At 39.2% G+C, this 14756-nt stretch overlaps 1 protein-coding gene across 2 annotated transcripts in view; it reads right to left on the bottom strand.

The window, feature by feature from the left end:
• Positions 1-14756, bottom strand: part of ldlrad4b (low density lipoprotein receptor class A domain containing 4b) — a 50829-nt gene that overhangs the window by 12667 nt on the left and 23406 nt on the right. The window contains exon 1 of one of the 2 annotated variants that reach the window (XM_016554501.1): positions 5423-5709. The exons of the other annotated variant lie outside the window; for it this stretch is intronic. Within the exon in view, the coding sequence (XP_016409987.1) occupies positions 5423-5492 (70 nt within the window). The 5' untranslated portion in view covers positions 5493-5709. Of the gene's footprint in view, positions 1-5422; positions 5710-14756 lie in introns of those variants that run through there. 2 annotated transcript variants of the gene reach the window in all.

Below are 14756 nucleotides of genomic sequence, written 5' to 3'. Positions count from 1 at the left end.
CCCCCCCCCCCCCCCCCAACTTCTAATCTAACATTCAGAGGGGTGTGTGTGTGTGTGTGAATGACCTCCCGCTGCAGCTAGATCTGTCTCGATGCTTTATGCTACAAACACACACTAATCCTAAATAATTAACAGTGTCACACATACACGGCTCCTCCAGACGGTCTGGGAGATGGGCACCGTGCACCAGACGCTGCACTGTGCCAAACTAGTGCCGAACAACACCTGATGTGTGCTTACCTGGGGTCAAACCCTGCCCGCTTTGTACATACAGCACAGTGTGTCACCACTAAAAAACAACAAACTAAAATCAATACAATAAGGACAAAACAGACAAGAATAGTCACGAGGGATTGGGATTAATTGGTCTCAGCACACATTTTGGACAATTTTCATAAAAAAACATTCCAAGACAACATCCAAATACATCCTCTTAAATCCGTCTGCAGCGGCAGTGCTCTAGAGGTAAAACGATGTTCTTTTGATGTTTCTAATCATTAAACAATCCTAGCTAAAAGTTTCCACAAAAATATTAAGCAACAACTGTGCAACTGAGCAACAAAATTTAATATTACAATGATTTCTGAAGGATCATGTGACACTGAAATCTAGAGTAATGGCTGCTGAAAATTCAGCTTTGCCACTACAGGAATAAATTACATTTTAAAATATTTATTTTTTATTTATTTTACATATTTTTTTACAGTATTTATTAGTATTTACAAACAAATGCAACCCTTGTGTGCATAAAATACTTTTTTTTTTTTTTTTTTTACTTTTGAATGGTAGTGCGTATAACAAATCTGCCAGTTGCGTGGTTATTTAATCATTGAGACCTATTGGAAACAGAGCTAGGACTGACTACCTGCGGGCTAGACAGCTTATTTTACAACAGGAAATACAACATTACACAAGACAAACCAAAACCTTAGGCTAAATCTCCACTGCAGAGGACGCCTGAAGAGAGAGATTAAATTGACGAGTAGAGTGATTTTGTTTGTCAGCGTGTCTATCGTTGTCAGGACACTCCTACATAACATCCAAGTGTTTTGACAGGCAATTGAGAGCGTCAGCGGCGAGACGGCAATAAGCGTTTTGATTGTTTACAACTTGACAGAGATCCATGCATCTTTCATACAGAGAACTCTTCATCTGGGCTCTGATTTAACGTGGCGTTTCATATACGCCACCTTTTGCTTTATGGATGCATACGCCTTTTGGTGCACTAGTGGAAAATTTCCAAACCGGTCTGAGGGCGTTTGTGAAGAAGCGATCACACAGGTTGTCTCGTCTGTGTGCTGAAATGAAAGGCCAGAGGCATGCAGGGACAGTGAGAGAACAACACAAAACAAGCTGGCAGACTGGCACCCTGCTGGGCACCAGGAGAGTGGGCATCCAGCCCAGCCATGCAGAGGAACCATCAAACAAACAGCACAGACAATCTGAACCGGGTGCCACTGCCACGTTCGCCAACGCAGCCCGGTCTCCACAGCTATGCCACACGGGAGCTTTCACCGTCAATAATGAGATTATTTAAAACAGAACGCAGACATGGAAGGGGGAGGGGTGACTTCTCGGTGAAAAAGCACATATTTCGGCTTTGGAAAGATTTTGAGTCTGTTCTTATGACAATGTATAATTACAGATTCAGCTTTATAATCATAGTTTGCTTGAGCCAAATATAACCCGCGCTGATTTTGGACTCCACGGTTAAGGGTGGACGTGACCAAAAGAGGTGAGAGCTAAAGGTGTGGTGCATGTTGTGGTCTAAACATCAGTTCACCAAGCCCACAAACTCTAACAACCATGACCAGGATTATAAAAACCTCGCCAGACATGTTTTTTGTCTTTATTTTGTTTAAAAAGATGCAAGAAGCGGAACAGTCTGCCTTGGGGCATACTTAGCTATGAAGGGAGTTTCTGAAGTTCTGTTGGAAGGGAGGGAAAAAAGCCTTGCTTTCTAAAACATTCCTTCATGACCGCCAGATGAACTTGCAGGAAGAGCTTCAGTGGTAAGAATCCCACTACTGCATCCGAGAACATTCGAGTTTGGGTGGGACAGAGTTCACCGGTGACATTTCCAAAGAGCGGGTTCAGCGAGAGGAGAAAGAGAAAGGGAGAGACGGAGAGAGGGATGAAGGAAGGAAGCAAGAAAGTTGGTTCTTTATTCCTCAAAGCCGTGTTGTTGTTGTTAGCCACACCCTCCGCCTTATTAAAACGTCGTCCTTCATGGGTGGTCCTGTTTAACGCTAAGAAGAACAAAGTATGGATTTCTAACGAAGCACAGATCGTCTTGTGGGTTACTCGGGCTGTCGTGGCTAATGAGTCACTCCCTGAGGCTGGATCCTGCACCAGCTGCACTGCTGCTTTTAAAAGCTTCAAGCAGAACAGGCAGTTGATATGCAGAAGGTTACAGGTTTGGGTCTTGCTTGGAGCAAGATCTGTTACAAAGACATGTGCGGACAAAACAATCTATTCTACTGTAAGTACTACTGTAAATAAATGCTGTTCTATTCAGCGCTCATTAAAGAATTTAACAAAATATAGCATGGTTTCCACAAAAATATTAACCAGCACAAGTGTTTTCAACATTGATAATAATAAGAGTAACTTGAGCACCAAATCACAATATTAGAATGATTTCTGAAGGATCATGTGAAACTGAAGACTGGTGTAATGCTGCTGAAAAATCAGCTTTGCCATCAGGAATATATTACATTTAAAAAAAAGAAAAAAAAAAGAAAGAAAAGTTCATTTAGACGGTAATATTTTTTCTTTTATTTATTTATTTATTTATTTTTACAATATTTTTTAATCAAATATATGCAGCCTTGGTGAGCATTAGAGATGTCTTTCAAAAACATTCAAGTTATTTTTAGATGTTTAAATGTCAAATAACTGATTTCCAGAAATGATTAAGGCAATATATATATATATATATATATATAAATCCATACTTATTAATTTTTTGGGGTTATAGCTAATAACTAAAAATCTAAAATCAATAAAACTACAATCAATGGTTTTTGTCAATGCCAAATGAATGTTGTGATGTATAGGTGAATTTAGATCACAAATCACAATTTTAACGTTCAGTATGAAATACAATTAACTATTAATTTTGAAATTAGTAGTTGATGAGAAAGTTGAATTGTTGAAGTGGGACCCGTTTTAGAAAAACGCTATTCAAGAAATAGTGCAGTTTACTGTTATCTAGCGGCATCCATTTAAGTAAGCGCTCAATGAAGGCAAAAATAATCTAAAGCAATTGTACACAATTAAAAATCTAGTATTGGTTTGGAAAATATTCAGTATTGACTACAATGTTAACCAAAAGCCCACTATAGGCCAATAAATGAAAGAGGAAGACCCAATATTAAAGGTAGACTCAATATTAAAAATATTGGTCAAACTGGTTATCAGCTAAATTTCAGAATTTGAGTTAAAGTGAGCGGAGGCTACTCTTGTTAAAGCAGGGCATTGTGCGTGGGCATCAGGGCCATCCTGGGTAATGCCAAAAGCACTCAGACTGGCATGATGACACTGGCCTTTATCAATAATTCATAGTGGCACCTCGGGGCTGCTTAACCCGGCCCAGCTTTCAGTGTGCTGAGCTCAATGTGGAGCCATGACTGCAAGAGAGGCTGCTTTTCCAATAGACAATCTGTTTGGCTTAATGTCTGAGGGTCATTTTGTTTAGGAACTTTCAATATATTATTTTCCCATCAGAGCTGCACCTTTTGCCGTGTTTTTAGGTGCATGTAGATGTCTGTGAAGTACTCAAAACGCTGCAGAATTCAAAGGATAATTCAAAACCATATGTTCATGTTTAGCAGAAGCTTATGTGAAGAGTCTCTGTGAGAGGCAGGAGAAACTACTGAAAGGCCTTTTCTACCTACTGTGTGGGAATTCCCCAGAACTAAATTCATAATTTATGATCCAGACAGAATATGAACTTCTCACTCCAAGAACAGAGAAAGAGTCTGTGTTTACAGAACCGTCACTGACAGGCCAGCCAGAGCAGCAAACGGCACAAAGCGAACACCAGAACACAACACCGACATCAGATCTAGACAGACGGACGGATGAACAGAACTACTAATAATATTACACAATGCTTCAGCCACATTTTAATTTAATATCAAATTCTAGATCCAAACATGCTTTTGTTGCTAAGACCTTCCAGTCGAAGGAGTTTTCATTGGTAAACATAGTTATTGGCCAAAACACCAACCTTCTAACAATGTTCATAAAATGAACTAAGACATAAAATGAGTTCAAATGTTTGGGGTTTGAAAGATGTTTTTGAAAGTCTCTTATGCCCTCCAAGGCTGCATTAAAAATACAGTAAAAACAGTACTATTGTAAAGTTAAAACAACTGTTTTCTATTTTAATACATTTTAAAGTGTAATTTATTCCTGTGATGGCAGTCTTCAATTTTCAGTGTCACATGACCCTTCAAAAATTGTTCTAATATGCTGATTTGGTGCTTAAGTAATATTTCTTATAATTATCAATGTTAAAATCAGTGCTGCTTAATATTTTTGTGGAAACTGTGACACATTTGTTTCAGGATTCTTTGATGTATGGCAAAGGACTGCATTTATTTTAAATGAATATGTTCTTTAACATTACGAATGCATTAACTTTTGATCAAGTTTAAGCATCCTTGCTGAATAAAATGATAATTTTCTTAAAAAAAAAAAAAAAAAAAAAAACTTACTAAGCCCAAACCTTTGAACAGTAGTGAAGATCAACTTATGATTTTACACAAATAACAATGACTTTAATTAATTATATTTTGGCAAAAACGTTAGTTAATATGATCAAGATTTTAACAATGTTTAACAAAGAAACTAAGTGTAACCACTAAATAAGATTCAAAACTTCTCTTACAATGAGTTCAAGATGACAATTTATATTCGTAATACTAGAGTTACTGTCAATAGTTCATACGAAATGAGAGTGGCAACACTAGAAAAATTTAACTTAACTTTTCAATTAAAGAAATGTATGTCATAAATAAGCTGTCAGTACAAACAAACGTCTCTATCTATCCATAAATGTTTGCACGCAACCCCTAGACAGTCGTCTTGTGGTCGCTTTGTTTATAAAGTTCGGAAGGCAGGAGACATTTGCTCCAGACTCTAGTTAAAACACTGTCTGCTGGGTTTGTGTACCAGACGCATTCAGAGACAGATTGCAGACACGGCGGAGAGCCGAGATCAGACATTTACGGAAACATAACGCGCGTGAAGCAGCTGATAAGAGCTGACAGCCAGACAAGACTGCAGGCGGAATTAAATAAAAACACACTCAGAGTTAAACTACACGCTCTAGCTCGAGTCACATTCACAGACGTCAAAACGCAAAAGAACTCGGACATAATTAACCACGAAGGAAAAAAAGTAAAAGACTCACAAATCTCCATTCCCTGGAGTTGGGATCCGCATGTGACGTTAGAGCCATCCGGTGCGGTGAGGTTTCGCATGGAGTACGTGGGAGACTTCAACCGGTGCACGAGCCAGCCGGTGTGCGCACGTCCAACAGCTCGCGCTGAGACTGAAAGCCCTCGGCAACAGCCTTGACATGCTGTTTTTTTTCACTACATGCTCTCGGGTAACCGCTTCACTTCGTTCTGACTTACTAAACTGAACTAATCCGCTCTCTATCTCTTTTTCTGACCCCTCGGGTTGAACACAAAAATCAGAGTGTTTGTGAGATCAAGCCGACGGAGCTTCTCTCCACCCTCTCCTGCACACCCCCACACTCTGCAAGAGTCTACTCGCACGCACGGCTGGTCTGTCAGTGACCGGCTGAGAGGGGGTGGTCGAGCACAGCGCTCGGGTGTCTAGTGTCACACCTCCCCATTAATGCCAGACACAAGCAGTCAAGGCAAGCATTGTAGGGGGCTGACCTTGGGGTGACCCTGCTGTCTGGCGACACAGAGCACATGTGTCCAGAACTACAGCCCCCCCTCCGTCCAACTACAGCCCCTACAGTCTGTCTATAAATAACCTGGCAGCTATATGGGCTTTTATTGTGGGGCAAGGTAATACACCCGAATCCACACTGGGCCAAATGGGAGGAAGAGGTGCTAAATAGTCTGTAATTCGGAGAAATGCATAAAGTTGAGGTTTTCGTCCCATTAAAAATAAATAAATAAATAAACAACATATAAATAACCATCCATGTAATAATAATCTACTTTTCGTATTATAATACAAACTTAAGCTACTATCCAGGCAGTTAAAAAAAGTAAAAAAAACAAAAAAAGTTAAAAAAAAAAACATCTACACACACACACACAGGGGTGTTAAAACGAACTTTTAACTTAAAATCTCACCCCAGTTAGCAATTCAGCCCTCAGGGGAATAAAATGACATTTATCCGTCTGAGGTCTAGTCTGGAAGTCGAGTCGATCTCGACACACGTATGCAGACAGACACATCCCCCCGTTAAAGCAGACATAGGGGAGAGACAGAGTCGGGGGTTTAGGGGTCAAGTCTGAATTTGAATGGCTGTCTGAGGAGGAAGTCTCTGGGGCAATGAGGTGGATTCTCTCAGCTTGCTAATGCTACTGGGGCTGCTTTTGAGGTAAGCGAGACCTGCCACTGCGTAAACTAACAGACCATATATTTTTCTACATCATAAAATCTAACCAAAACAAAGAACATTCAAATAAAATTTTTTTCGAAAAAAATGATTACATTTTTTATGATGAAATAAAGTTCAACCAAACTGGTTTTCTGTTGCTTTCTGATGAACAGCGCCACCTTGTGTCTCCACTTATCCAAAAATCTGTCTATACAGCAGGGCTCGTCAACATTTTCAGGCATTTTTTCAGATGAAGCAGGGACCCAACCCCTTGTTAAAATTAAGCATCATATTTTAAGCCTGGATCATAATAATAATAATGACATGAACAGTATTATTTTAATGTATTTACATTCTTAATCATGGTGTTTTCCCTGCAAATCCATTAAAATAGTCATTATTGATGTACAGTTTACAGTCAAACACATTCAATTTTAATTTGACTTAATTTTAATTTGGGATGGACGATGAAAAGTTCTTAAATTTAGCTTTTGTCAGTTAACATAACTTTACATTTTTGTTTGACACATACTGTATATTCATTCTTTCCCTACAAAAAATAGTTTGACATGAAATAATGTCAAAATTCAGCAGGCCCCCTGCAGTACCACCACGGACCCCCTGTTGAAGACCCCTGGTTTGTGTTTGACCAAAAAATAAACTAATATCAGTTAAAATCAACAGCAACATTCTATAACAAGAACAGTTTAAGTGGTTTATGTTAGTAGACACTTTAAATAACTATGCTAATAGAGATGCAAAAATGCTGTAAACCAGCAACCGGTGGCTAACAAAGATCATAATCCTTACTCGGTCAACCTTGAAGAGTTTGTACAAAAAGCCTGATGGTTTACCTGATAGTTCATAACAAAAAGTAAACTTTACAAGACCATACAACGTGTCTAGGGGTGTCAAAAAAAATTAGAATTTCGAATATTCGTCGAATTTAAAATAAAAATCCACATTCGAATGCAAAAACGTTGCAATCGAATTTTAGGTGTGCGTTAAGGAGGCAGCCTTTAAACTATGCATACATACATGATGCTGTTTTGTTTATAGTTGTTTAAGCAACTTAATTATAATTGGTTTATAAACATTATTTTAAACATTATGCACTTCTTGCGCCCTCTTGTGGCCTCAGGAGAGAAGCCAAAAGCTTTTCTTCACCCTAACTGAAATTATGCATTTTAAATTTGAATATAATTCGAATTTTGATAATATTTAAGTATAAAATTCCAATTTAGTTTTTCAGCCATTTTGACAGTCCTAAACGTGTCCAACAAATAGCTGATGACTAGATCCTCAAAATACCAGAGCTGTTTTACAGATTACAGAAAGAACTAAATTACACGGTGAGCTTCACTTGATGACAGGTTTTTTTTCACAACCCATCCCATGTGGCAGCTATAAAATTGTGCAACCCGGTCTGACGACAGAGGGAAAGTCCTGTGAAACAGCGAGACGCAGACATGTGAAAACATTCCAGTTATAACCTGTAATATAACTGCAAGTATAAAAATGGCAGCCATTGCAGAAACACTTCCATCTGCAACCTGCGTTCTGTGATATTCGCACAAATCCCTGCAGGACGTGGTGTGTGAGACGGGGAGGAAGGGGGAATTGTCTGCTTGTGCGTGAGAGTTTATGACTGGGGATTGCTATCTGCAAAGCCAAGATGGGCCGCCTGCAGATGTGATGCACTGCAGTGTGTGTGAGTGTGTACATAATCATCAGGTATTGAGTTTTTTTTCACCTCTCTCCTGCAGCCTGCTGAGCATCGTAATGGGTCGTCTGCCCAGGAGTGAGGTAATGTCTAGGTTTAATGCCAGCCTCCTGCACTGGCGCACACACACAGGGGCACAACAGGAAGAACAGCAGGCGCCACAACTCCCAAAATGGCTGCTGTTGTGACTCTTAATGATGCTGACAACATAATTAGCATTTTGCTAACGAGCCACATGGCAGCACTTCCTTCCCTGGACGCTGCCATACGGCCTCGTGGACAACACCTGCGTACTCTCGGACCCCCTTTATGACACATCATCTCCTCGGTAATACAGACACAGAGACTGCAAACAGTCATCAAAGCGGAAGATCTCGGTGACAAATAACCGTGTGTTTTGCGAAGTGGGCCACTGCCCAGCAGGCTGTCAGTTCTGACTCCCAGTCACAGCAAAATACTATAAAAACCTCATTAAATAATAACAGCACTCCATATGTCCAGTTGACATATTTGCGTGTTTACAAACAGGAGAAGCTAACCTGGGGGTTTGATGTGTCGCTGTTGGGGAATTTTATAAGTAGGAAATACAAAAAACCAACCACATAGAAACAAAGAGCTGTAACAGCATTATGTGTTCAAGTGAGCACTAGAAATGTGGCCTGTGTTTGTTTTCACAAGAGAAATCCAGGTTGCTGATGTAGCTTGTGTAGCTTTAAATATTTAAAGAGATAGTTCTCTGCCCAAAAATGAAAAATTTGTCATCATTACTCACCCTCATGTCTTTCGAAACCCCTGGGACTTTCTTTTTTGTGTCTGCGGAACGCGAAAAAACATGTTTATAGCAGACTAAGCTTCTCATTTCTATGCAATGACAGTGAATGGTGACCAAAACCCGTCAAGCAAGATTTTCAATGAATAATGGCTTAAATTTCAGTCTGTGACCACAGAGTACTTGTATAGCTTTAGAAGTTTAGTGCACAAGTCATGCGTATCTTTATGGAGATTTCATCACACTTTTTGACCTTTTAGAAGCCCCTGGACTCCATCCACCTTCATTGTGTATGGAAGAGAGGAGTTTGGATTTTCTGCTAAACTTCTCCATTGGTGTTCCGTAGGAACAAGAAAGCCATGAGTTTGGCATGGCATGAGAATGAGTAAATTAAAGGGCTGCAAAATTAAATTCTAAATCTAATGAATTTTTCAGATAAAAACTGATTTAAAAAAAGCTGTAGTTTTGCTTGTTTTTAGGGCTGCTTAATTTAATAATAAAAAAAAAAAAACTGATATAACAATAATAATAAAAGTAAAATTATTATTATTAAATAAAAAACAAATGTAATATTTTTAAAATGTGATAAAAGACACATTTAGGAAAAATAACAGTATTAATTAAATTTTACAGTACAATATTTATGGCTGTCTTTATTCATTCTCAAACATTAAACCATCAAGCTTTTATTTTGGTGGACCACCGCAGGGAGCCCTTAAAGCTTCTCTTCTGTTTACAACAGCCAGTTTATAAGCGCTTCTCATTACAAGTTTTGGAAGATGGTTGGCGCATATTGCATTCCCAAATGCACGTCATCATCAGCAACCCAAACTCAGAGCAGATGCAGATAAGAATTTGTGTGGAGCAGCATTAACTCTGAGACATTGAAAACACTGGATCTTGAGCGGCTTGCATGTCACTTCACGGCCACTCTGAAACATACAGCACATATATTTAATTAAATCACCACCTTTACGATTTGATAATCTTACTATCATCTCACATTTCAATTTTATTTCTATTAATTGTGCAGCCTTAAAGGAGACATATTATGCCCCTTTTTACAATATGTAATATAAGTCTCTGGTGTCCCCAGAATGTGTCTGTGAAGTTTCAGCTTAAAATACTCCACAGATCATTTATTATATCATTTTGAAAATGCCTATTTTGAGTGGAAGCAGAAATGCGCTGTTTTTAGGGCCTGTCTCTTTAAATGCAAATGAGCTGCTGCTCCCCACTCCCTTTTCCAGAATGGAGCTGCGCCATTACAGCTCGGACCTGCTAAAAAAAACATCTGTTATGGTTCTGATTATAATGTTTATCGTGATGAAATCATGCAGTTTAAACCATATGAGTTTAAACTTCTGATATACGGTTTTCTGAGAGCATACATCCGAAGCACACGGACAGAAAGCGGCTACCACACAGCATGTGAGTACTAATCTAAGTTCTCATTCACACACAAGTTTAAGTTAAAAACACATGAGTTACAAAAACAGTCGGTTATGTCTGTGAAGGTAAACTGCTGGGAAATAAATCGCATGTTTATTTTAGATCTAAATAGTGTTCTGTGCTCGTCTGTGCAGACAAAGGCAGAACATTTTGCATGTTTTGCTCAAACTTTCACCATGGCATTAGAGCTGGTACACCATTTCTGCTTGCAAAAACACAATGACGGCTCCGTGGGTGGAAACTTACAGATTAAGGGGCGGTAATATTATAATGAGATCCCTTTGCAACTTCACCAAGGGAGCGAAATCAGACGCGCTCGTTTTCTTGGACGCTTGCAGAAAAAGGCTTACCAAAACAAAGTTACTGGGTTAATCTTTTTCACGTTTCCTTGGTTGGTAGATGCACCGATGACCTGATTATAGTATTTAAAACATGGAAAAGTCAGATTTTCATGATATGTCACCTTTAATAAATGATGACAATTATTATATGAGTAAACTATGTCTTTAATTCACCAAAAGCAATTATGTACAACAATAATACAAGTTATGTATACACATTCGCCATGACATTAAGCTTAGTTCATTTCCTGTTTCAAACCTCAGAGCCTCTAAACTGAAACAGATCTGGGCCTAAGGGCAAACCATGAGCTGACAAAAATATTTAATCTTTTCTTTAATAATAAAGTGATTTTTAGCTCTCTTACTGCAGACCGAATCACACACTCATTCAGTTGGTCCCAATTTAACAGACAGTGATCTGTGTTAAACTGATTTTGCTTCTCAGCATCATATTAAAGCAATTTTTAGTGTGATGTTTGGTTGAACTAACCTTTTAATATAAGTCTATGGATCACTTTTTATGGTTTTACCTTTAAAAACATAATTCTGTGATCAATTACCCTCATTTCGATCTAAACCCGTAAGACTTCTATTCATCTTCAAAACACATATTTTTAGCCCCTCAATAATCCACCTCTTAACAGGTTCAAGCTTATCATTTTGCCTCACAAGAACATAAATGGTTTCAAAGTAAACACTGATTATGATCATCGAAATTCTTCATTTTATATCTTTCAGAGTGCAGAGTGTGTCGTCTCTATAACTCAAAGCTGAAACTATATCCCTTTCACATCATTTTCACTCCCAAAAGAGTTTATAACCTTCCCGCTTAGAGGAAGTGATGTTTACATCAGAGCCCTCATAGTTTCACTCCACTCCCCTGAGTCACATGTCCAACCTCCAGCCAATCACCACCCAGAGTTTCCCAAAAACTGAACACAAGGCTGAGAGTTGGCTTAAAGTGTTTGTCACGACACACCTCCTGCGTGTAGGTCACCAGAGAGAGAAAGTGGCACATTTGACTCGAGCCCAGCTGACCCAAAACTTCAAAGCTCTGACCCAGAAAAACAGACACTAACACACACTTCACTGCTTCTATCATAACAACTACAAAATTAAAGCTATTCTAAAGTATGAAGTATTTTTGTGAAGTGATGCCCATGGCTAAGCACCACAATGCTAGGGCGACATGGGTGATTGCTATATGGTTGCTAAAATTTTCCGAACTGAATCAAATCAAACTGGAACTGAATCCAGCATATACTTAGCCCTAATGTTGGATGTTGTGGTGTTAATACTTTTGCTCTTATGAAACTATTAAGCATGTACGCATATTACAAAATGGGAGTACAAGTGCTTTGCTGCAAGTCATACACATACACAGACATAATGGAAAAAAGACAGAAAACAAGACTGCAACTCACTTTTCTGGCATGATGTTTTTAACAAACAAAGAGCCATTAAAAAACAGAGCAGAAACTAAACAGCACCTCAGCAGGAAACATTCTTCTCATGTTTCATTCTCTCTCCTTCATACACACACACATTAAGAATTCATTTATTCCATTCATGCATCTTCAAGCAACAATGCAACCTGACATCCTGCAATCAGAGAGTGAATGAGTTTAGGGTCTGAATTTCATCCATACAGCCATGACTGATATGACATAAAAACACATTACGAGGCATTATGGGTAAACTGGAAATGAGCTAATAGGATGTCTCAGTATGAAAGTCTTTATTCATTGAGGGGAGAGAGAGGAGAAGATATTTGTGAGAAATGAACACCTCAGGGGAACAAAAACACAACGGGTTGGAAGAGGGAATGCTGAAAGAATGAGAAAGATTTCTCATTTGCATTCCAACTCATTTAAAATGGTTTAAAAATGGGCAAACATTTTGGGTGCGGGAGGGCAAATGATTAAAAAAAACAACATACCAGAGAGTTTTCATATCATTTTTTGAATACAGCTATTTAGGTTGAGCAGCAAACTGCTATAAAAGGCATTGAAAACATTAGTACAAGCCTTGGCCTTTAGAAGAAAAACACTCTGAATAAGTATATAAAGTAGTGTATATCTTTAAAAACTAGGTTGTCTATCTCTATAGGAGCTAGTTTATAACAATCTTATAACAATCCTGAAGTTGAAATTATTGTGATGTCAACAAGGAAAGTGTGCTTCAGGATTCTTCAGATAAGAGCAATGCTTTGGGTTATGATGGATAGATGATGATGATGCCTATGGTTTATGGTGAAGAAATATTTAAACTTACTGAATACCCACATATAACACACACTTCTGAAGCCTGAGCAATGTGGCATATTTAATGTTTATTATGTGCATTTAATATGTGCATTAAATATGCCACATTATGCCACAAATATGATATCCATATAATGGATATCAACAGAAGCCCAAATACCGTTCAATCTTTTGGAAACTTTGGATACTTCAACCCCATATGCAGCACTTTTAGGATATTTTAAACTCAAATACTGAATTAAGTGCTAATACAAAACTGAAGCTGGAAGAGTTTCTGCAGAGCATTTGTTTGTAAACAGTAATTTCATCTATACAGATCTTAATTCCGATTTGGCCATTAAGCCCAAACAATTCACTCAATAAAAAGCTCCTTTCTTTCTCTGCCTCACTCGCTTTCTTGCGTCTCTCATTGTTTTTGCTTTGGTCTTTGAGCCAAACTTGATTGGATTCCCGAGCAACTTGCCATTTAAGACGTCTCCATTTATTGCTCTGCCTCTTTTTCTCCTCTTGTTTATTCATTCCCCGTCTATCGTTCTTTGAGGGGAGCGAATGAAAGCGAAGGAGGAGAGCTGTCAGTTTCCCAATCTTTAATGGCCCCAGCTGCATCATTACTCTCTCAACACACTTGCACACAGGGTCAAACGTACTTAGGTAACAGATGAAGAAACGAGGGAGGGACGAAGGCCACCGAGAGAGGCCGAGGGATTCCATCATACTGGGAGGTTCACGGCACAAAATGACTGAATGAATGCACTGAGTAAATGAGTGAACGTCGAAGAATAGTGCCCGACAGACCTCCAGCTCAGCCACGATAAACAATCCCAGAATCCACTGTGAGCCTGCGTGAGGTGACACTGTATGAAACCCATCAGTACTGATGGTGTTGACAGCCAACGAATACAGAACCGCACGGCCCTCGCCCTGAAAAACAGCCCGGCTAATGCAGCGACGTGTGTGGGATGTGGATCAAAGGACCTGGGGGAAAGAGCGAGCGAGCGAGTGAGCGGTGGACAGAAAAGAGGAAGCAAAGAATGAAGGAATCAGAGATTTCTCTTTTCGGACTGACAGTATTCGTATTCATCGGAAAGCTTTGGGGGAAAAAAAGAACTATTTACAACCAAAAACAAAATCACAACAGTCGCTATTGAGTGCGCGACGAATTTATCGCACAGGTGCTCAGCCTGTTGGTTCGTTAAAGTGCAAATCTAAGAAATTGCTTTCCTTTATCCAGAATATTGCGAAAAGTCAAATCACGCGAATCAAAGTGAGCGCAAACAAAGCGAAACACTCTTCAAACCGGCTCCAAGACATCAAATACCAAACAAGTGTCTCATTCACGCCGTCATTATCATCTGTCATTAAAACCCTGATTAAGACCCTCCGAACTTCATTCAACTCTCTTTTACAGTCGGACGTTCCTGTAAGCCAAACAATTCTATCATCGGGCACTTCCCTCTCTCTCTCTCTCTCTCTCGCTCTCTTCAAGAAGTTCAAACGCTTCATCTGGGACTTGCCCTCCCTCCAAGCGACACAGATTGCATACAGAAGACATGACGTCGGTTTGGTAATGAGCCCCTTAGCATGAAAATGCAGCCTGCTGCGGTCGGCC

Source organism: Sinocyclocheilus rhinocerous, unplaced genomic scaffold (assembly GCF_001515625.1).
Source record: "Sinocyclocheilus rhinocerous isolate Xijiao unplaced genomic scaffold, SAMN03320098_v1.1 scaffold616, whole genome shotgun sequence".
Lineage (NCBI taxonomy): Eukaryota > Metazoa > Chordata > Actinopteri > Cypriniformes > Cyprinidae > Sinocyclocheilus > Sinocyclocheilus rhinocerous.
Note: the sequence above shows the minus strand (reverse complement) of the source record. Positions and strands in the feature narration are given on the sequence as shown.